The sequence below is a fragment of the Malaclemys terrapin genome, chromosome 9 (genome assembly GCF_027887155.1).
Source record: "Malaclemys terrapin pileata isolate rMalTer1 chromosome 9, rMalTer1.hap1, whole genome shotgun sequence".
In the NCBI taxonomy this organism is placed as follows: domain Eukaryota; kingdom Metazoa; phylum Chordata; order Testudines; family Emydidae; genus Malaclemys; species Malaclemys terrapin.
Genome location: NC_071513.1, coordinates 3,003,277 through 3,026,466, shown reverse-complemented (window position 1 = coordinate 3,026,466; position 23,190 = coordinate 3,003,277). Strand labels below are relative to the sequence as shown.

General features: G+C 48.1%; 1 protein-coding gene across 3 annotated transcripts in view; it reads right to left on the bottom strand.

Moving 5' to 3' along the window:
- DOCK11 (dedicator of cytokinesis 11) overlaps positions 1 to 23,190 on the bottom strand; it is a 123,183-nt gene that overhangs the window by 64,122 nt on the left and 35,871 nt on the right. For all 3 annotated transcript variants that reach the window (XM_054038901.1, XM_054038902.1, XM_054038903.1), the window contains exons 4-16: positions 21,954 to 22,036; positions 19,087 to 19,156; positions 16,893 to 16,988; positions 12,684 to 12,818; positions 10,915 to 11,092; positions 10,483 to 10,562; positions 8,691 to 8,774; positions 6,212 to 6,352; positions 4,570 to 4,785; positions 3,566 to 3,688; positions 2,384 to 2,466; positions 482 to 604; positions 232 to 308 (exon numbers count right to left, since the gene is read on the bottom strand). In XM_054038901.1, the coding sequence (XP_053894876.1) occupies positions 232 to 308; positions 482 to 604; positions 2,384 to 2,466; positions 3,566 to 3,688; positions 4,570 to 4,785; positions 6,212 to 6,352; positions 8,691 to 8,774; positions 10,483 to 10,562; positions 10,915 to 11,092; positions 12,684 to 12,818; positions 16,893 to 16,988; positions 19,087 to 19,156; positions 21,954 to 22,036 (1,489 nt within the window). The remainder of the gene's footprint in view (positions 1 to 231; positions 309 to 481; positions 605 to 2,383; positions 2,467 to 3,565; positions 3,689 to 4,569; positions 4,786 to 6,211; positions 6,353 to 8,690; positions 8,775 to 10,482; positions 10,563 to 10,914; positions 11,093 to 12,683; positions 12,819 to 16,892; positions 16,989 to 19,086; positions 19,157 to 21,953; positions 22,037 to 23,190) is intronic.

The following is a 23,190-nucleotide window of genomic DNA, read 5'->3' as shown; positions in this document are numbered from 1 at the left end:
CCTAAAGCTTGAAAACAGTGCAAGATGTGTTCCTTAAGAGAAACCTTTGCTGTTAAGCTCCAGCCTCTCATAAAAAAAGATTTTAAAATATCAGTTTCACTAAGTTAGTTGCTCATTATCTAACATTGTAAATTCTAGATATTCCTCATCCATATTATAGAGAAGCACGCTATAAATGTTACCAGGATGGTTAGCACAGTTACCATTTACTTTCTAATTTGTGTTTCTTACTTGATAATTCCAGAGGGATGCACTCGATGGTGATATTTAAGTGGCCTGGGATAACCTGGAGTTTTGTCTTCTCTGGCCTGTATTAGAAAGCAAGAACAAACTCATCAATCTTGAAAATTCAAGCATGAACAAATTAGCTCTGAAAACTTGATCTCTCTAGGTGGTTTAGAAACACTCTCGCATCCACACATACTATTTTAAAGAATATTCAAATGCCCACTCAGCCGCTAAACCAGTTCCTTACACTCACTTCCTAAACTCTGCTAGCAGCTTCAGCAGATCCTCACTAGAGAGTTTGCCACTGTCTTGTTTATAGAGAGGAGAGAATTTCCCGTCGAGATCCAGAGTACCTTGAGAGTCTTTGAAAACTGGCCTGCAAAAAACAAAAGTGGACACATTTCCCAAGCATTAGTAGTATGAGCTGCGTGGCTACCCATGCCAGTCTGGGACAAGCTCAAAGGGTGATTCACTCCTGTGCAGGCAACACACACAAGGTTTACGCAACACAAATACTCAAACCCGCACACATAGGATTTGTGCTGGCTCTCTGCACAGGAATGAATGGCATTCTATGGAAGCTCTTCATCATGTCCTTGCAATATGAAAATACTGCTCAGGAACCTACATGTATGTACCAAGCCACAGTCCAAGCTGACATTCAAGAGTCATCACCATCTTGGTTTAGGACCATATAGCAACCTAGTGGTAGGAATAGGAGACAGTGGGATGAATTTACATCAGTGTCTTCAAGGGAGCTGCATTAGGGTCAGTTTGGCTCGGTATATGTTTACCCTCAACAAAAGAATATTTGGGGAATCAGATCATGGTCTTCAGTCATCCAAGAGACAAATGGAGGAGCTGCGGCTAGGTGGCATCTCTTGGGACTCTCTAGAGTTCCAGACTGAACTAGTTAACCTCCACCCCAAAAACCCACTATCTAAAGGTCCAGTCCTGCAGCCCTTGTCTCCTGGGCAGAGTCACTGAAGCTGAGAGGACATGCAGTCCCTTCAGTCCTTTCTTTGAAAAAGAACCACAGGGGCTACCAGACAGGATCAGACCAGTGGACCATCCTGTCCTAAGGCTGACAGTGTAATGCACTAGCTGCTTCACGGGCAGGTGCAGGACCTTGGCACCAGCAGTTACGGGATAACCTGTCCCCAAGGAAGTTCCCTCCTGACCCCAATAGGTAGAGGTCAGCTCACACCCTGAAGCAGGAGGGTTTATAGCTACAACTGGTTGGACATTTTTCACCCACATGGTTTTGGTGAAAAATGCCGTTGCTGTTGAAATCTATACATCTCAACAAATGTGTTGCTTGTGATGAAAATTCCTGTGGGAGGGGAAAATGCTTTTTTTTTTTTGTTTTGAAATTTTCATTTTGGGGGAAGTTTTGTTTCAGATTTTATTTTACTTTATGTTTTTCATGTTTAAAAAATATTTTCACATTATTTCTTAACATGTCAGCAGTAGCGGTGCACAATCTGACCTAATCTAAGAGCTCAAATATTCTATTTTATTTTAAAAATCATTAAGGCAGACACTACATCACAGTGATTGAAACATTTTTTTTTCCAGATCAAAGCGTCTCCTGTTTGTGTTCCAGTGAACAGTCTGACCCTACTATTACTATCATGGTATGAAAGAAAATGGAATTCCCATAAAATTTCTGTTTTGGAAAATTTTCATTTTGGAATTCTAAAATTCCATTTTGAATTTTATTATAATATAAAACTGAAAAAAAATTCAAAATGGAATTTTAGAATTCCAAAATGAAAATTTTCCAAAATAGAAATTTTATGGGAATTCCATTTTCCTGGGAAATTTCAAATATTTTTGTTCCCATATGGAACAATTTTTTTTTCAAAATGTCGACATTTCCCACAAAAATGGAAGTTCCATGTTTCAACCAGCTCTATTTATAGCTCTCCCCAGAATTCTTGTTTATTTTATAATCTCACTCCAGATCTAGGACTCCAGCCAATCCAAATGCTGGCTCAGAAAAACAATTTGTAGGGCCAAATTCTGCCCTCAGTTACACTTGTGCAGCTTCCCTGACTTGAGGAATTTGGCCCTTAACCGCTTGGCCTGATTTACAAACAACACAGACAACAACAACTTCAGAAGGACACATGAGGATTTCAAGACGACTGACCTGGCAACCCAAGCAAAGGGCATCCTGTACTGCCCAAGCCGACTACACACCTGCTTAGCCAACTTATGAACCTTCTGGGCAGTCTGGAAAAACAAGAGAAAGGATCGACAAGCTGACAATGGGGTCACACCTTCATAGGACAAGAATTAAAATGTGACAGCTGTGGGAAAGGAAAGCCCTCAGCCTTCCACCAACATACAGCCAGGTAGCAAGTTAGAGCATCTACGCTGACGCCAAGGACTAAGCCCACGATCATTGTGGCTTCAGCCCATGTCTATTTCACTGCTGTATGTGATCAGCGTGCCTTTTAGGGTGCAGTCGTGTTACCAGTTAGCTTCTTCCCTCAATAACTCGTTAACCTGACAGAGCTAGAAGGGCATCGCTAGGGAGTTTCCAAATTTGACCTCCACGATCCTGCACTAACCTCAGCTGTATGCAAGGGGGGGTACCGAGCCTTTACCTACACTGGGCCTCACCCCACTCACCCTGAAGTCAACGGGACTCATTGAATTCAGTGGAGGGTTCAGATCCCAGCTGGGGTACACACAATTCATGGCAGCTACCACTAGAGGGCCCCCAGATCCTGCTGCCATTTGCACAAACTGGCCACCAGCCCTGTGCACCCAAGCAGAGGAGAAGGAGGCGGAGCTGTGTGCAGAGTGGGCGTGGCTACAGGGTGGGCCATATTCTGCCTGGTTCTGAGCCCCACCAACTGTGGTGCAGGAACCATTTTTAATTAAAAAATAGCTCTTTCCACCTGCCGGAGCAAACGCAGAGGCAACCTGAGGCAGCTGGTTGTGAGCAGGGCTGAATCTCTCGTGTGCGTAGCAGTTCCCCACCAGCTTAGGCCCCGCACCGTTCTAATGTGCTGGGGAAATAATTATCTCATCTTAAAAATCTATCACGTTTCTGAACAGCCAAGCTCTGTTCTGAGAGCCGAGCTGACATCAGCGGTGATGCCAGGGCCCAGAGCAAAGCCGGAAGTGCCAAGAGCTGCGGCCATCTTAACTGCATAGGAAAAGCCCAAGGTTTGCCAGAAAGGACAAGGAATAACAATCCATGTGTATTTTCGTGCTTCTCAGAGTATCACAAGCCAACGGAGACTAGCCAGCTCCAGGTTATCACCGGAGTGGCCTGCAGTGCCCTTTCGGAGACCTTGCCATACATAAGCTTATCCAGTACCTTCACCGTGTCGGAGTTCTTGATGTACGGGTCCACACAGTGTGTAATGCTGCCTTGCAACACTTTCTCCACACGGGCCACAAGAAAGATCTCCACATGGGGGTTTGCCACGGAGAAAACTCCCTGAAAGTGAACGAACAGCAGAGTGTCAGAGGCGATTACTCCTCCCACGGCCATGCTTTCCTCCAGCTCCAATCAGAATGGAGCCCGGTAGCTTCCCCGCTTTGGCGCTATGCAGATTCATGGCACGTGTCCGTTCCTGACATGGCTCTGGGGCCAGGTGCCAGGTTCCAGCAGGTTTTCATGGTCTGAGCGGGGCCAAAGCCTGAGAGAGGCTACTGGGACGGTGCAGGCACTCGGTACTTCTCAGAATTGGCGCTAGCTGTGGGACTTGGAGGGTTAAATGGCTGATCGGCTCTTTCTATGAGCCCCAAACATGGTAAAAGTCAGAACCGTTTGGGTTCCCAGCAGAACGAGGAGCTGGGGGGAGGGGATTTGATAACGAAACCTCCCTCCCACTCAAAGAAAAGCTACAGCGTATGCTTGAACTACGGGCTGGGAGTGTCAAAGGTGCCTTCGGGAGGGAGATGCCCAGCTTCCAGGCACTTTCACTGGCTCCTTCGCGAATCCCAGGTGGCTACATTTCAGGCAGAGTTGGTGACATTTTTTTGAATTTCAAAATGTTGACAAAATCAGGAAAAACGTCCACTAATTTTGTTTGCCTGTTTTCTCAGTGATCATTCAGGTAACCGAGCATCATGAGCGAATGAGGGCTGGATAATCGGGATTGTGCTTTTCGGAGCACGGACCATCTTTTTGTGCTGTCTCTGTACAGCACCCACCACAGTGGGGTCCTGGTCCCTGACGAAGGCTCCTAGATGCTACAGCACTCCACATAATCAATCACGGGCTGAACATTTTCTGAAGAGCTGCAACAACATCAAAGCTTTTTCCTTGCACGTACAGCGACAACACGGAAAGAAAACAGGAAGTCAGTTCCTCACCTGCTTTATGTAGCGCAGGTGAGATTCAGCAATTCCGTGAATGAGGTGCTCATTGGTCGAAGTCCCCTTGGGGTGACTGTCACCAGCTGCTTGGGTGGAACTGCCCAGCAGCATTTCACGGACCGAGGGAGGATTCAAGTCCACATGGAAGTCAGCTGAAATCTTGCAATTGTTCTTTACGTCAAATAATGCTAGGCTGATGAAAAACGGCTCAACCTGGGAATTTGAATGAATGTTCTTGTTAAAAAGCATGAACAGGTTCTACCCTCGAGGTGTATTTGAAATTCACTGCTAGACACACAAGTGTGACCTCTGTTTCTTTGAGTCTCAGTTCAACTCTCACCATGAAATTCACCCTTGCACAAGGACTATGCACCACTTACAATCTGTGGGGGCCATCTACGCGGGGTGAATTTCACTGTGAAAGAATTCTATAAGTAACCAATAGTTTATTTGCTTCTGACTATCCAAAAAAGCACTCTAAGACCACAGCTTGCTGGGTCTTCTTGCATTTGTATCTAGTAAAGATGAGCATAAAGATGAGTGCCATTTTAAATTCACTGACATAATATACAGAAAGAAGAGTAGCAGGTTATTTATACGAATGGCAGGAAGAGAGGAAAACGCTGATCAGTCTGTAAGAGCTGTTTAAAGGCTGTAAGTTCAGTATAAGGCTACGTCTACCCTAGCCCTTTCGTCAGAGGTGTGAAAAGAACACACGTTTTACCGACAGAAGCGCTGGTGCAGACAGCGCGATGCTGGCGGGAGATGCTCTCCTGCCGACATAGCTATCGCTGCTCATAGGGGGAGGTTTGATTATGTCAGCAGGAGAGCTCTGTCCCGTCAGCATAGTGTCGTCTCACGGGAGTCCTGACAGCGGCACAGCTGTGCTGTGGTAAGGTCTGCAGTGTACACAGAGCCTAGGAATGTGCATTTTTAGCACATCTCACAAAGTCCCAAATAACTCAGTTCTGAGCTGCCTGACTTCAGTTGTGTTCTAGCAAGAGACTCTACGTATTTCTTGGTCACATCAGGTAGGGTCACACAGAGAAAGCTTCCAGCATAAACTAACCACCTTTCCCTAGCTGTTCTCACCTTGCACGTGAACCGTCTGAAGTGAGTTCAACAATGGGGTGACTACATCAGACCTCAGGCTGGGTTTTGTAGCTCCAGGCCTTGACAAGTAGCAACAATTCCAGATGTTTTTGGTTCAGAAAGATTGTAGAGGACAAAGCTACCACGTGAAGGTAAGACCGCAGAGTGCCTGATCACAGCAGTGACGTACATATGTGCTATCTCCAGGCCTGATTCTGCGGGCTAAAATCTAAAGTCCCCACTGGCCCTGGGTGCATCAGGACTGAGGTGTCTGTTAGCAGTGCCTCCATCCCTCTCTGACATGATGGTGAAATATTGTAACAGGGATGGATGCAAATTCAGGCCCCAGGCCTGCAATGAGGTCTGTGCCAGTCGACCCCCTGTGTCGGCCCAGAGGCCACTAGGAGCAGAATTGGGGCCTAATTTCTTTTCCCAGCTCCACCCCCGGTCGGTTTCTGTTGCCGATCAGAAGAAACGGGATGGTAACTGTCTACGTCTAAGCACAGCTTCAAGAGAAGAAACGGAACTTTCCAAGGAAAATGCGTACGTTTGTGGGGGAGCCCTCGGCTCGGTGACACCCGGGATCCTGGAGGTTGAAGGTTAAATCATGACAGTTCACCAAAAAGCGCCTGCTGCACTTTTCCTCAAAGGGCTTTACGTCTGGCTCAATTCCAGAGAAGTCCAGCCTCTAGAAAACAAATGACACACATCCTTTAAAACAGTAACCTACAAAAGAGTTAAGGGATTACATTATAGCTAATGGTATTTTATCATAATTAAAAACATGGTCTAAAAAGTGCAGCACATTCACAAACTGAGAGCCCATTTGGTGCCTGTTATGCACATGCATTAAGGACAGGAATTCATAACTTTGTACTGGTTTTTAGCAGTCTGGTTTGAGCGGTTTGTACAGTACAGAGAGCTAAATCACCATAAGATTTCAATTCTGCCCTCTGCCTTTTAGTTGTAACCTTGAGGGTCCACCCAAATGTCCAATCACAGGGAGCCTGGAGGTGAAAACAGCATATGTGCAGCAGGAATGCTTAAAGAGTTTCTACCACTTTGCAGGAGTCTATTGGTTGAAGAGATCGTTCACATAGTTACTAGACAGCATTGCCAGAACCAGCAACAGCTCACAAACTGGAAGACATTTTTGATGGGCAGTAATGACCAGTCTGGTTATAAACAGTCAAGATGGGCAATAGATTTAGATTTGCTGTAATAAAACTCAAACCATCTTGAATCCAGTCACTTCCTCCATAGCCCGTAAGGCCCAACTGGTCCTGTGACTGGTTTGGGCCTACCCAGTGCCCTTTCACAGACAGTGCCGATTGGGAAGAAACAGACAAGACGACCTTTAGTCACGACCCTTAGCCAGATAACAACTCCCTCCCTTCACCAGAACCACCTTGCTGTGTGCCAAGGATGTAGGACTGCATCCAGATCATCAAAATAACAGTGTGTTGAAGGGCTGATGTGCATGCTATCATTTTCCCCCCGTTACTGAGGAGACCCATGGTATTACTCTGTGGGGGCTATTTCCCCCCTCTGAGTAATCTAAGCAAATATAGGCTGCAATCATTAACCCGTTTTAGAAAACTATTTCTGATTCGCTTCCGAGCAGACAGAAAACCCTGCCCTCTCTCAGGCCCATGGCTGCAATCACATAATTGCTTCAACATCAGCCTGACAAGCATGTAAACAGGCCACAAAACTGAACTTGTGTCCACGATCGCAGACGTACCAAGCCACAGAACACACGGGGTCTGCTCTGAACCAGAATCAACAGGCTTCTTTGTGCCCAGGGACAGGGCACTGTGAGTTCAGGGGCAGCGCAGCCAATAAAGATGTTTTGTACTTTCAAGGATGTCCCCCTTCTGAATCACACGACTAGTATTTTGGGGAGTTGCCAACAGTCCCTTTTTAAAAACAAACCTCATGGCTCCCACAAGGGCTGGAGAGACCCTGGTACAATCATCCTAAAGAAGACCCAAGAGGAAAGTTTGGTTTGGTACAAGAAAGACTCTGCATTTTTCCCGTTAAATCAGAATTGTCACCCTCCCGGGCTCTTGCAGCTCAGATTGATTTGAAGCTAGAGAAAATCAGAAACTAGGAAATAAATGGAACAGTTTTCTAAAGTCATGTTAGCAGCAGCAGCTTTTTCCCTTTAAATATCACGGGTGCCTTCAGATCCATACCGCTGCTCTCAGGACCGGAGAAGAAATGCTAGCGTGCATGCCAAACCTTCCTTTTGCCATCCCGGGGAGCACCTCGGGCCCTCAGCATCCCCCATGACGGCTCTGCTGGACCTGGGGCAGTCTCTCTCTCGCTCTATTCCCATGACTGGGCAGTGGATAAAGTCAGCCCTTCATATTCCAAAGGTACTGAGCTCAAGCCGCATTATCATTGTGCTTGGATCTACGTTTCTATTAACTCTTTTCTATCTGTGTGAATAGACATTAATTTTTGCCACTTTTCCAAAGCCAAAACCTTAAAGTTCGTAAAGAACAAATGTAGAGACAAACAAATGTGTTACCTATAAAAACAGCCTACTTACAGAAGGGTCAGCTGTCTACATGGTCAAATTAAGGGCTATCATGGAAGCAGACTAAGTCCCTGGAAAGGAGCAGTTGGGGAAGACCAAATTTGGCATTCTGCAGCTGTCAGACAGGAGTCTGAACAGGGAACAGCCTCTGTGGTTTGGGAGCTTCCGTGTGCCAGCAGCCACGAAGACTTCCTTTATGTGAAAGGTGTTCTGAGCTTTGGCATCTCCAAAACCCAGAACCTGCGTGGCTGGCATATCTCGCAAGGACTCGGCACAGACACGGGCTTGCTGCTTATCTCATCGGCCTTATCTGTAGAGGTGACTTGACTACCAGTCATTTTACCGTCTTCCTACAAGTCCCATTGCTGCTGTCGGTGACCACAGCCACCCAAGGAAGGAAGGAAGCAGGCGACACCAAATGGACTTTTCAGAATGGGTGAACTCCGGAAGACTCGAAAGGGGGTGTGTGGGGTGGAATTACCTGGACTTCTGCGTCAAAGGAAAAGAGGTTTTGTCGTCCATCATTTCTGCTTAGTTTATTCAGCTGTTCAGTTTCTCTTCCATACTAGGACAAGGAAAGCATTGACATTACTGAGGAGACCAGGCCACAAGAGAAGCAAGTGTTTGTCTTTGGGAGGAACGGACACAAAATGTAATAAAAATAAAGCAGTCAATATTGTTCAGAGCTGACTGATGACCGGAGAGATTACACAATACCGCCCAGCCGCACCAACCAACGCCGTGCCGGGAAACAGGAGGACTCAGGGTCCTGTGGCCTGGCCATGTGACAGGGTCACTCTGAGTGACACAGCCAGCTGGCTACCAGATACCTGCACCTGGCCTACCCAGTGCAGGCCCAGAGAGCTGTGACAGCCATCCCCGCCCTGCCAAACAGGAGTGAAGCTGTCAATATTGCACCACTTTGGAGGCCAAGCTCTCCTGTCCCCGTCTGCACTGCATGTCCCTGGGGTACATTTGGCGACCTCTCCTCCCGCCCCATCCCCAGATGCATCCACTGTCCCTTGCTCGACGTCCTCTCCCCCAGCTGAGTTATCCTCTCTTGTGGCTTGGGTGGCATCTTCTACCTCGATGACTCAGGTCAGTACCGCCCCCCACCCCCCACCCCGGCCCCGGCTCTCCCACGTCTTCTGGGATGTTCAACACGTCCAAACCTGAACTTCTCGGCTTGCTCCCCAAATCCCTTCCCTCCCCGCCTTTCTCCATCGCCGTCGGCAACATTCTCACCCTCTGAGTCACTCGTGTCTACAACCCCGTGGCTGCGCGACTCTTCCCCTCCCTGTCACCCTCTCTTCACCTCCCGGCTCTCACCAAATCCAGCCACGTCTCCCTCTGAGATCCGCCCCATCCACAACCACAAAGCTCTTCTCTGCAAGCCCTCGCTCCCTCTCCCCAGAACTTCGGCAGCCTCCCCCGCCTCTCGTCTCATCCGCTCCAACGTATTCCACGTGCTGCAGCCAAAACGGCCTTTCCTGGTGGCTGCTCTGATCCTGCTCCCCACGGCCTGCCCACTCCCCACCGGGTTTCAGACTCCTCACCCTGACTGAAGGCTCTCGCACAGCGCTGCTCTGGGATGCACGCACCCCTCATCTCCTACTGCACTCCCGCTCCCTCCCTACCACCTTTCAGAGGCCTCCAGCCCTTTCCAGCTCTGTGCCACGGGGCCGGGCACACACGTGGGTCTGTAGGAACCAGTACTGGCAGAGCCTCTCACGAATAGCTCCGCGAAAGGACCAAGAGCACCAGCTCAACATACATTCCCAGACTGTGGCCCTGGCTTCCTCCTGTCTGCAGCTCCATCCAGGTTCCTGCTCCAGCCTCCTTCTTCCCTGCCACTCCCAGAGACACGGACGCTCCCCCCAATGCAACTCTCCCTGCCCTCTCCCGGCTTCTTTCTCCCATCCCTGTCCCAGCAGCTGGCTCTGGGCAGCAGCAGTGGCAGTGCTGGGTCAGGCTCCTGCCGGGGGTGTACCTGAGTTTGGATGGGAACATAGGCAGCTCTTTATGCGGCAGACCTGGGAGCAGCTCCAGCTCCGTGCTTTGAGGCACCCTGATGGGATCTATACACAAGGAGGCGAAGCCGGCGCCAGCAGCATCGCGTGGGTGCCCAGCTCTCCCCAGAGCACAGCTTAGGGACCTCTGCTGTAGGGACCTTAACCTCTGTCACTTAATAGTGTCCAGCAGGAAGTCCCTTTCCAGTGGCAGTTGCCAGTTAGCTGTGGGAGTTGAGGAAATGACCACTGTGGACACAATACCTTCATCAGCTCAGGATGCATACTTCTCTCCAAGCTCTCCAGGATGTTTTCCGATTTCCCTTGGCTGCTCGAGTCGTCATCTGTCAAGTCATGAAAAGCAGATGTTCCAAATGACAGCAATGGCGCCTTCTGATCCCACCAGCCCCCGGGCTCCGCTCCTGAGCCGCTCACTTATAATAGCACAGGGACAATTTCTCGGGGCTTTTGAGACGCTGCCATGGGTTTCCCATCTAGCAGGAGAGTCAAGTTTCAAATCCACTTTTATTCTACAGACTATAGTTTATGTGCTACTAGCCAAATCTCAGCATCAGTGTTTACTTGCTACGATGCCGATTTTTAATGCAGGAAAGAATGTAAACGCCTCCATGCTGCTAACGACGATGTCAGCGCTGCGACGGTGGGAATGAACGATCTAGTGATTTAAAGACTGACCTTGTGCCGCCTCCACGGGGTCTTTCCTCTCTTGCACCAAACTCTCCGTATTGATCTGAATAATCTTTTTCAGAGTCACCAGCCACTCTTCCATTTCCTGTTCACTTTCGGCTGCCAGATAGTGGCTGTACTTATCTAGCATCTTGAGTTCAAATGCATAGCGGCGCATCTTGGGGCACTGCACAAACAAGAGAGCGGGCTTCACATTACACCTGGTTAATATCGCCTTCACTTTAGAGCTCAGCTCAGCGCAGATCTGTTCCCAAGCTTCTCCCTGGCGAAACAGACTGTGCACAAACAACAACGTTACAAATGCACCTTTCGTTCCGGGGCATTCCAAAGGGGAATCACTAACGGCAGGCATGCACCGCTCAGCCCCACTGACATGCGGCTAGCTCTGGGTGGAAAGTAGCAAGCCGCCAAGATGCAGCCTGTTGTACACTAGTGCGAAGGGAAACTTGAGCCCAAGTCACAAGAGCAAATTCCTTCCCTTATAAAAAAAAAGTGCCATGGAGCCTTTACAGTCCACCCAGGAGCCTGATTTTAAAGACTCGTTCAACCCACCAAGTAGAACTTCTGCCCCCCCGGCGCTATCGTAAGAAACATTAATCAAAAACCAGACTAACAGTTTCATGGTAGCTCACGTTTCCAACCGCTGCTTGTCTAATAGTAGCATATTCCAGTGAGAAGTCTAGGCAAATCCCTTGATGCAACATGTAAAGTACAGTCTACGCCGCCCAGAGTCATGATGGCTACAAAGAAATCTACGGAAACTCACTTTGGAACCTGCGTGGAGTCTGCTCTACTCACCCGAGAGTTAGCCCAAACCCACATGAAAACAGTGAGAGCTACGCAAGAGACAGCACAAGGGCAGGAATAAAAACTTTCTCAGGCTTCAGAAGCTGTGTTTTTCCATACACTACTGCTAGTGCATGCGACTAATGCCTGATGGGCCTTTCCAAAGCAAGGTTTTTCACATGAGCAACAGTTTTCCGCAGAAGACCCCATGATGTTGCAATCTGGGGACATTTTCCACTACCACTCTTTACCATTCACCACCCCTCCTCCTCCTCTTTAACAAGAGCTACAGGAAGCAAACACAGCTCATTTGCATTCTCTTATTATTTGTATTATAGTAGTCCTCCAGCAAACCACAGTGTTCAAATGCATAGTAAGAGACTCTACCTGCCCTGAAAGGCTTACAATTTAAGGCCCTGCTTCTGTAACCCCTTGCATGTGTGAGTTACTTTACATGTGTGAGTACTCCCATTGAATTCTGCGTGTACAGGATCCAGACCTAGTTTAAAGACAAGAGACAACCAGTGCATGCAGACAGACAGAGAGAGGAAGGCAGCTGAAGGTAACACTGGGATAAACAGCTGATTGCACAGAATAGTTACTGGCCTCAATCTTGCATGTACTTCAAGCTCCTGTAGGCCCATTGAAGTCAACGGGGGTGCTAAGAGGTCCCCGTCAGGGGATAGGGCCCCGTGGTGGTGGACACTGTACAGTCATAAAGAAAAAGAGCTCATCCAATCTCGGCAGGGATGACACAGCCGGCTGGGGAGCCGGCGGAAGGCGCAGTGGCAGTGAACCCCAGGTTTTACACTGTCCACAGTAGGCTCTGCCCACCACCTGCTAGCCGCAGCGATGGCATTGCTGGTCAGGCCGGCGGGTAGGCAGATGGAACAGGCAGAGCGCGCAAATGAGACTGATGAAGCACACGTACAGGGACGAAAGCAGGTAGGACTCACTCCTTGTCAACCTACCTGAACAACGTCAATGCAAGCGTCCAAGAAGATGCAGCCTTTGGATTCTTTTGAAATTTTCTCATCTTTATAGGAATTCAGAATATAGGAACCATCCGGCAGTTGTGTGAGGTAAAAATACCGTCTCTTGAATACCTGCAAGAGCAAAACGCCATTCTCATACACGGGTCACTCTATGCCATCCGTAGCCAGCGCGGCTCACGTTTTCAGCATTTGGCTTCTCGGTCACTGTACAATACCCCGCTAGGGAAAACAGATGGTCTCTCAGTGCTACGCATTTACCAGGTTATTATTAAACCTAAAGATGTTCTCACGCTCAGGCTTTGGAAGGAGGAAAGGACAGGAAGCATGTTTCACAGGTCAGCGCACTCAAAGCCAGGGCTGAAATACAACCGCCCAAAGCTCCTACGTCTCACACACCTAATTCCAGATTAGTTCCCGAGACCCTCCATTCACCTCCTGCAGTCCGAGACTGTTCACTCAATGGGGTAATTCAAAACTCCTTAGCAGGGTTGGATTCCACAACTAAAGAAGTCCCTCTCGCGCTGGCAATCTGAGGAATTTCCCCCCAGGTTAGACGGGCAGAGACCCTGGGGGGGGGGGTTCCCCTTCCTCCCCAGCCTGGGGCAGGGGTCACTTGCAGGTTTGAACTAGTGTAAATGGGGGATTCTCTGTAACTTGAAGTCTTTAAACCATGATTTGAGGACGTCAGTAACTCAGCCAGAGGTTTGGGATCTGTTACCAGAGTGAGGTTCTGTGGCCTGCGATGGGCAGGAGGTCAGACTAGATTATCGTGACGGTCCCGTCTGAGCTTAAAGTCGGAGTCTGAATCTGAGCGAGCACCTAGTTCTGTCCCGCCGCACCCTCTCCTGGCACGGCTCGCTTCTGCAAGGAGCTGAGCAGAGCTGATCAAGCAAAGCACTTGAGTAATCCCTTTGATTTCAATGGGGCTGTGGACAGACTCATCTGCTGAAGTGTTTTGCTGGATCAGAATCAAAGTGCTCAGCACGTTGCAGGAGCAAGCCCTGAATTAGTATCTTTTGGGGGGGAGGATGGGCATGATTACAGGCTGGGCCCCCTCTCCCCCCAATGCAGAGTCTTCCTACTGCCTGCACACCCTCCCCTCCGCTGGCTCCTGTCCCCTTCAGCTCTAAAAAGAAAAGCCAAGTGGTTACATTAGGGTCTGGGCGATTCAGCTGGGCAAGCATCCGGGGATTGCAGAACCCTTCGCAATAGCGACCTCAGGAATAGTTGCAAGCCAATTGTCAGACGGATGTTGTAACAACAGCTTGGCAAACAGTCCAGTGACAGAATCGGAATGGGATCCCCGCAACTGGTTGTGTTTCTTTTTGGAGAACACAAAGTAACTTTTATGGACCAGTCTTGGTTTAGTTTCCTGACCCATTCACTCACCCCTAGATGCAATAAGTTTGTCTTAAGTGTCTCCATAGCTGAGTTACGAATACAGACATAGAGTGGACTATGCCCTCCAGATGCAATCTTGTGCTGCAAGTCAATGGGAGCATAAGACCACACACACAATTAGCTGCATCTGCAACTTCTTGCTCCTACCGTATTGGAGGCCAAATTAAGGCCAGGATGTTTGTGATCCAACTACTATACATGGAGCTACAGAGACACAACAAAGATGAGACAAATGTGCTCCTGCCCTAGGTATAGTCACAAAACCCACCTTTCCTGGAGACTGCTTAGCAGAAAATACTGGCACATAATGCCTGGGAACATCTGCAATTTCAGCAGTTGGAAAAGTGGCCTTAGATGTTCTCAGGTTTGCTATGAATCAGAAATGTATTTCCTTCTTGTTAGTGATCATGATTAAAAGGAGCATGAAGGTAGGGCCCAGGAGGTCAGGACAGGGAGACGAGAAACAGCACTTGCACTCCCATTTTGAGGCTTTGAAAATATTCTCATTGTAATGAGTGCCTGGAACAAATATGGATCAATACAGTATTGGAACAACATGGATCAGGTTCTACCAGTAATTTCATGCCTCCATGAATAGTGAATCCATCACATATTTGATCAGGCCAGTCACTTATTGCCCAGAATCGGAAGAATGAATTAAATCTAATCCACGGAGTCAGTGTTTAGACAAGTCCCGTATGTGAGCTCCGAGGACGTGATGCTGATGAATTTTAAGTTTAGAGGATAGTGTAAGCACGTTGGCCCTGATTCAGCATGTGGGGATTTAAGCAGGAGCTCAAAATTAAGCCCTGCTTCAGCACTTTGCTGAACTGGGGCCTTAGATACTTCAGTGCTGCGTGCTACGGAAAATCTTAGATTAAACAGATGTGTATTAAACGAATGTTCAGAAGACGGGAGAATAAGTCTCTCATGGGATGTTTGATTTCATGCAAAACATTTGAAACATTTAACATCCTTCCAATGGAAAGTGCAGAAGCAAGCAGCACACACAAATACGCTGCATTATTTATACGGATTTTTCCTTTGCAGGCCTGCTGTTCCAAAGAATTGTCAGAATGCTGTACCGCTTTTGGAATGAATCGCAGGAACCTAGGAACAGAGCGAACGCCAGATCAGATCAGATCACCGGTACAGCCAGTTCAGTTCCCCACTTTGGCAGGGGGGAGTTGTGAAAGCTTCAGATGAAGCAAAAACACAACAACAAAAAGGCTGCAAAAAAATTGCGTGGGGTTAGGCAGAGAATTGAGGAGGTCCAGAAGAAGAAAAGGTCCTGATCTAGTGATTGCCATGGGTTAAACTGGATTGGTGTGCAACCGAAACCAAGCTAACCAGAGTCAAGCTGGAGAACGTCTGCAAGAAAGAAGGTTACTCTGAAGCAAACGCAGTCAACTGTAAGCCTAATTAAGTTTTGCTCATAAGCTGGCTCACCACAAAAAACATTCTGTACATGCTTAGCAACTGCCAGCACCATTCGTTGCCTAGCACATCACTGTAATGAAAGAACGCGGAACTGAGATCATGGCAAGTCTCCTTCTGCAGCACTATCATGATGCTGCAATGTGCCAGTACGGATGGCTTCAGACCTTCAAGGTGCTACTGCTTTCTCAGAACTCTAGCAACCGGCATTAGAGAAGTCTTCTGCGCGGAAGAGCAGTGATCAGAACCAACGTTTGCACCAATGGGCACTCATTTGGGGTCCCTTGATTTCTGAGTCGCCCTATAGATAACATGAGCCTGATTTGTAGAAGTGTCGCACCCCCACGACTCCAGCTAAGTCGATGGGACTGCAGCTGAGCAGCACCTCTGAAAACCAGGCCTGAGATGCTTCTAGCTGAGCATTTAGGCCCTTAGTGCCGCAGCGTCCTTGAGCACGTGCCTCACTTCATAGGCTGCACATTGATATGCTCTAGCGCAAACAGAAGTTACGGGCTTAGTCCTATACGATGCAGGAGCTCAGACTAGATGATCACAGCTCGGGCTTCAAGTCAGGCATGTGCTTCTGCACTTCGCTGAATCGAGGCATCAGACTGAGAAACTGAAAATCATGGAATGCTTTGGGGAGTTTTTGGTAGCCTAACGGGAGCAAAAGAACGTAATGTTTTTTCTCCTGAGTCTTGCTGTAATTTGGATACCCATCCGAGTGTTATCACCAGGGCAGTCTCTTTTATCAAGTAACAAAGCAGCTGTTTGCTGAAACAACAAATAGATCATTGGCTGAGCAAAATCAATGATACAATTAGTTGGCGCTTCTGTAGCGAAGTCCGAGCGGTGGAGTGCTGCCCGGTATCCGATAAAAAGAAGGGCTGAGGACTTAGCTGCTGCATAGAAGGTCAGTCCTACGGTAGCATCTCAGTAACACCATCCCTGCTTTAAGCACAGATACTTGTTATTTCGATTCTAAAAGTTTGGCCATGTGCATTCAAGGAAACCAGCATTCAAAAGCCTTGTTTATTTCAGGCCTGCTGTTTTACTTAATTCAATTGTCCTCCTTTTCTGGGCCTCAGGCACTGATTCAGAAGGCGATCATGGGTTTGCTTTAACACACCTCTTTGCTTAGCCTGCCCTTCGTGATTCAAAGCACTGTTACGCACTGCTTGGTAGGGTTCAGCACAGATCCCACTGCAGAAAGGGACTCGTTCAGAGGGAGGCTCTGTAAGACAGTTACAGAGGGGCCCAAACCAAAACCCAGCAGCCAGACTTGGAAGCTTGGATCGGAACTGAGACACTTGGCTCTGGCACGACAGCGTATGGAATGAAGCTCACCTTCATGGTAACTGTGATTGTACTATTGACATTTGCTTTGTACAGCCAGCCTTGTTTGATGATCCCACCTTTCTGAGAGCACAACGAGGAGGAGTCCTGGAACAAAACAGGAGATTAGAAAGAGGTGACGTCAGTGCTAACCAGGCCCTGACCGGGCCACGGTGCCCCAGGCCAAAAGGCCCGTGGAAGTCAAGGGGAACTTTAAGTCTCATTTACATTAGGAAGTAGCACCGAATTAATCGGTCACGTGGCATTGCCTCCCAACATGGACGCAGTTCTGTCGATATACGGTTTGTAACGGCACCGCTATTCCTGTACAGAAAGGGGGATATCCCTACTGGTACAGTCACCCGTATGCTGGTAGAACTGCATCCACTCGAGAGCTTTTACTGGTAGAATACTGCAGTTAAAAAAAACAAACCAAAAAAACCCCACACCCCCTACCCAAACCACTTACACCGGTAAAACTTTTCAGTATAAGCCAGGCCTTAGCATCTGCCCAGCTGGTCATACTCAGCGTTTTTCCACGCGTCGATCTCACAGTGCGCTACGCAGGGGCACACATTATTACCCCCCCATTTCACGGCCAGTCAGTAGCATCGCGGGGGATAGAACCTAGGCCTCCTGCCCCCAAAAGAGCAACTTCCAAGCCTCACAATTCAACACTCTACAGTGACAATGGAAATATTCACAGTGCTTTACGTCTGTGGCTAAAGTCCCGGATTTCTCCTTGCTGGCAGTTCCCCCTTTTCCATTACCACATCGCTTTTCACTGAAGTTCTTTAACCTAATCCTGATGCAAAAGCTCTATTGGAAAATTACAAAGAGCACAGTCCACATTCGGTCAGACACAAGCCAAGATCAGGAAGTACAGTTCAGCTAAGAAGGGGTACGGACACAGTCCCTCAAATTACTTTAGTATTTTATTTGGGGAACTGCTTAAAAGAAAACAATTCTATTCTATGTTGGGGGTTTATTTTTGTCCTTTTCTTTTGGGAAAGCACATTGTGTAACTTACTGCATAATACCGCAGCTAGATAGAGTGCGATGCTATTAAAGGAAAGAACTACACACAGCTAATGTTAAGGCTATGACACAAGCCAACAAAACAACCAGGAAATTCAAGGTTGGGCCCAACAATCAATTCTCGACTATAAAGAGGCACATCCTCTAAAAGACACATCCAGGACATGCACAATAGCCATTAAAAATGCATACGAAACATCACTTTCAAATTTCAGCCTTGGTAAAACACAAGCTGCCTTTTTCCTTTAATAAATTCATCAGCCATGGTGCCTCATCACCCCCATCACATTTAAACACATTTAGGCTACAATGTCCAGCAATTTTAGACTAAACCTTATTAACAACTTCCACCTGCGGCTCTCCTGGTGTTTCTCCAGAGAGGCAGACAATCTTGCTATGTTGCAGATGTGGGCAATGCGAGGCAGAGTGGTTAAGGTGCACATGTTCAAAAGTGATCTCTAATACCGGGTGCCCATTTCGAAACCCTTCGGGCCTGATTTTCAGAAGGGCGAAGCGGTCTCAACTCCAGGTGATGTCTGTGGAAAAGCACTGAGAGGGCTCAGAGCCCCTTGAATGAGGTGAGCACACAGATGCTGGCCCACAGAAGCAATGGACACTTCCGAATATTTGGGATCTGATTGCAGGATCAGGACCTCGGAGTGGCAGCGTTTTACACCCTGTGAGCAGGTGTAAGTGATGACACAAATTGCAAGGCAAAAGAGAGTCAGATCCTGTGCCTTTGAACAAGCAGTAACGCCGTTTTGCAAGATTACTTGACACATGGACACCTACCTGTTCACTTTTGATTGAAGTAGATTGAATTAAAACCTTCACACACAGAATTGCTTAGTAATATTCTTGGCCTCTCCGTTTCATACTGCTGCAAGATACCAGATGGAGAGCCAAAGAAAGCATCCAGGGAAAACATCCCAGTTAACTGAAAGGAGGCACATGCCTACTAATTCATAAGCCTCTTGGCTCTAAGAGATTATCTTGTAACACCTGCAGATGGATAATTGTCCGCAGGCTTGTCCCAACCGCTCAGAAAAGGGAACGGGCCGTCAGTGTATGATTTCCCAGCGAGAGCATTCCAGCCTGGCGCTTTGCCTGGCGTGAATTGTTCCAGCTGCAACGCACAGTGCTACGGAGACATTTATCTTCCCCTTACCTCATCCTTTTCAACGTCTTCATCAATCTCAAATACGTGGTTTGGAATCTTCTCCGGTCTAAAGGATTTGCTGAAAATATAACACAGTATGTAAGAGAGCCACACAGAAGGGAAGAATTCAGGACAATAGTAAAGAACGGGTACCAGTCCTCTTGTCACTGCTGGAAACGTACATGCATGCAATGGAATGAGTAGGCTCAACACCAGATATTATTTGCAAAAATTGATGTGGATGAGTAGGGAGGGGGTAGGACAATGGCAGGCCATACATTCGTGTGTGTCGCCGTGACGTGTCAAGAGCGGGTGGCTGCCTAAAAGATATGCCTTAGCAGAAGTTACTGAGCTTGGAGAAATCCCTGAGAGAAATTCTCTGGCCTATGCTATGCAGAAAGCCAGACTAGATCATCATAATGGTTCCCTTCAGGCCTTGAAATCTATGGATCTTGTTGCTTCTCTGGGAGAAAATGATATAAACATGCAGAGGTCTCAATCAAAGCTTGTACATGAACCTTCCCCCACGCCTTCTTCACGCGCACTGAAGCTGGGCTTCACGTTGAACGTACACTTCAGTACAAGTGAAACCTACAGGAACTGGTGCCTTAATTGACCACCAAAGAGATCTGTATATTCTAAAAACCTCCAAGTCACTCTGAAGCCTGATTTTCTGACCAGACGTGACCAAAGTCTGACTTCTGACCAAAGTCCACAGGTGGGTGGCCAATGATCTTGCTCTACCTATAGAACGCCCATAGCCTTCATACAGCCAAATCCTGCTTGCCTTACTCACTTGTGTAGTCCCATTTACGTCACTGGCACTTCTTGTGTGAGCAAGGCAAGCAGTGTTTTATCCACAGGGGCTGGAGGAGGGTGGCTTCTTCCTTTGGTTTTTGTTACACTGTGTAACTTCGCCAACTTCAGTGCAGTTATTGCTGGTTTGCATGAGCAGGACCGAGTCACGGGGCCAGCCCATCATTTATTTTGCAAAACCCAACAAAGATCAGATAGCAAGAACATGTGCAAACTGAATGTAATTCAAGCACCAATGGCATCCTCTTGTGCATGGCTTTCACACCACCTGCATGGAGCAGACCTCTTGCACATCGAGCTGGTCGGGAATTTTTTGACATAACATTTTTTTCATCGAAAAATGCCAATTTGTGGAAACCAAACCTGTTTGCAAGACAAGGCCCTTTCCAATAGGGTGACCAGATAGCAAATGTGAAAAATTGGGGCAGGGGTGGGGGGTAATAGAAACCTATACAAGAAAAAGACCCCAAAATTGGGACTGTCCCTATAAAATCGGGACATCTGGTCACCCTACTTTCCGACGAACCTCCTGACCAGAAACGTGTTGAATTGTCAAGCCATCTCTTTTGGACATTTTCAACGTGAAAAATTCCAGTTTTCTGGTTCAGAATGACTCTCTGTTTCAAAATTTAAGCCAATTAGACTGAAAAGGGTTAAAAGGAAAAAGGTTGAAACGGAAACAAAATGTTCACAATTCCAGAACTAAAACATTTTGATCCACTTGAGCCAATTATTTTTTCCAGTTTTTTTGGTTCACAAAAATTTCCAGATTTTGACTTTTCATCTCAATTCTGGACAGCAAAACTTTTCAAACTCAAAACCACTCACAGCGCAGGCAAAGCCAGCTACCCCCCAGTTCTTGTAGCCTGCCTCCCCAGAGGAGTCAATTAGCAAGAAGAGGCTGTCAGCATACCAGGAGAACTTTGTCTGAAGCAGTTTGAGAGGTGAGGGGGGCAAAACTGGCCCCACCCAGCACATAACCACCCATCAATCAGGCATGCATGTGCTTGACTGAAGATGGAGGCACTAAACGAGATTAGCCTTTGGCTGGAGTAACACACAGGGCTGGCATTTTAATGCACAAAGCTCTCTTCAGCATTGCCAGTGTTGATGGCGATATTCTTATTCCCCAGGACTGGTATTTCCCCACCATGTTAGGCACAAGCAGGATTGACTTGAGCAAGGACCATGCTGTGACAGTCAGCATTCAGAGACAATGGGATTCCTGATTCGGGATAAGCAGACTGCACTGAAGCTAGGTATTCTGCCACATTCCTGAATTTAGGCTCTTCCTGTCATAACAGCTGATGGAAGGAGGATGTTTGTACGTTGACAGTGAACGAACCCCTGTAATGTCTCTGCAGTTCCCTGATACAGCCTGAGTGACACAGACCTCTGGCTTGCAAACCCTAAATAAAGGGCAAGTAAATCTCATGAGACGATACAGGGGTGGGGCAAACACCAGGGAACAGAAAATATTAGTGGATTGTTGGATCAATAACAATACGTCATAAGAACGGCCAGACTGGGTCAGACCAATGGTCCATCCAGTCCAGTATCCTGTCTTCTAACAGTGGCCAACGCCAGGCGCTTCAGAGGGAATGAACAGAACAGAACATGGCAATTATGGAGTGATCCATAATGATGTCCAGTTGCAGCTTCTGGCAGTCAGAGACTAGGGACACCCAGAGCATGGGTTTGCATCCATAGCCATTGATGGACCTATCCTCCATGAACTGATCTAGTTCTTTTTTGAACCCTGTTATTCTTTTTGGCAATGAGTTCCACAGGTTAACGGTGCATTGTGTGATGAAGTACTTTCTTCTGTTTGTGTTAAACCTGCTGCTTAGTAGTTTCAGTGGGTGACCCCTGGCTCTTGTGATATGTGAAGGGGTAAACAACATTTCCCTATTCACTTTCTCCACACCAGTCACGATTTTATAGACCTCTATCATTTCCCCTTGAGTCGTCTCTTTTCTAAGCTGAAACTTAGACCTGATCAAACCACACTCTAGCAAGGTTATTAAGAGTTCCTAGCATCCCAGAAGAGAGACACTTACCACGGCAACATCCGGAAGTCACCTGAGTATTCTTCATATTTATAGTTCACCACATGCCAGTCCGAGTGGTACGTTTTAATGCACTGTAAGGAGAATGAGGCATGTTCTTTGAAATCACAGCATGCTAAGCAAAAACATGCACAACTCTTAAGAATGAAGAGCTACTAGTGAGACGCTGAGGCTGGCATTAAGGTAACAAACATACACAGTAGGTTGGACAAAGACTTCGTGGAGTTGTTTCATTTATCCTGGACTGGGGAAACTAAACACCACAGAATTCCTTTGAGACCTAGATACCCAAGTGATAGGATGGCTACTTTCAGAGCTCCTCCTCCTGGCCTCAGGGTGACTCTGCAAGAGGTCCCCGCCTCAAATTCTCTCTTCCAAGGGGCCGGTCACCTGCACAATTTCTCCACCATGTCACAAGCCCTTCCTGGGCTGCCCTTCTGTGGCAGGCCATGGCACGACAGGTGCAGCTACCTTGCTATGCCTCAGCCCAGTCCCTCTAGCTGGGGGGCTCCTCCGCCCTGTTTCTGTCCCGACTCCTGGGTTTGCTCCTAGCTTTTGCCCAGAGACATTGGCAGGCTCAGCCCTCTCTGGACCTCTGGCTTCAGCTCTCCCGCTCGGAGAGCCAGCCAGCATCTTCCTCTGCTGCTCTAAGTCTCCAGCCCTTTCTGGCCGGGGGAGGTTTGTGGGTGACCCACGACTGCCTCCTCCTGTCACCAACTGGATCTGGCTCCACAGCTCGATGAGGGACCTCTCACCGCTCCCTCCTTCTGGGGCGTCCCCTCCCCGAGGCGCTCCATCCCGCTTGGCTCCTTTGAGCTCTCGGCCCCTAGACTCTCCCCCATTTAATACCCCCAAGGGCAGCCCCACCCTCCTCATTACACCAAACGAGGAGCGCCTGGCCCGGACAGGAGAGCTGCCCGGTCACAACGCACACCTAGCCTCTTGCCAGCTGCACGGGTGCTGGCATCTGCGCTTACCTCGGCCGCGGCTTTCGGACCGGACTAGTGCTGCTGAGAGCACAGCCTGGCGCACGTTTGTGGAACCAGATTTTCAGACAGCGCCGGGCACCTGCCTCCGAGAGTCGGGCTCCTTTAACGGTGTCTCAAAACAGTCCTCCACCAATGGCACCTCTGCCAGGGTTCCCCCTTTCCCCCCCACTCTGGCCACGCGGGAGCTGGGCTCCCCACCAGGCCCCACCCGCAGCTGCCCGGGAACCATGCTCAAGGGC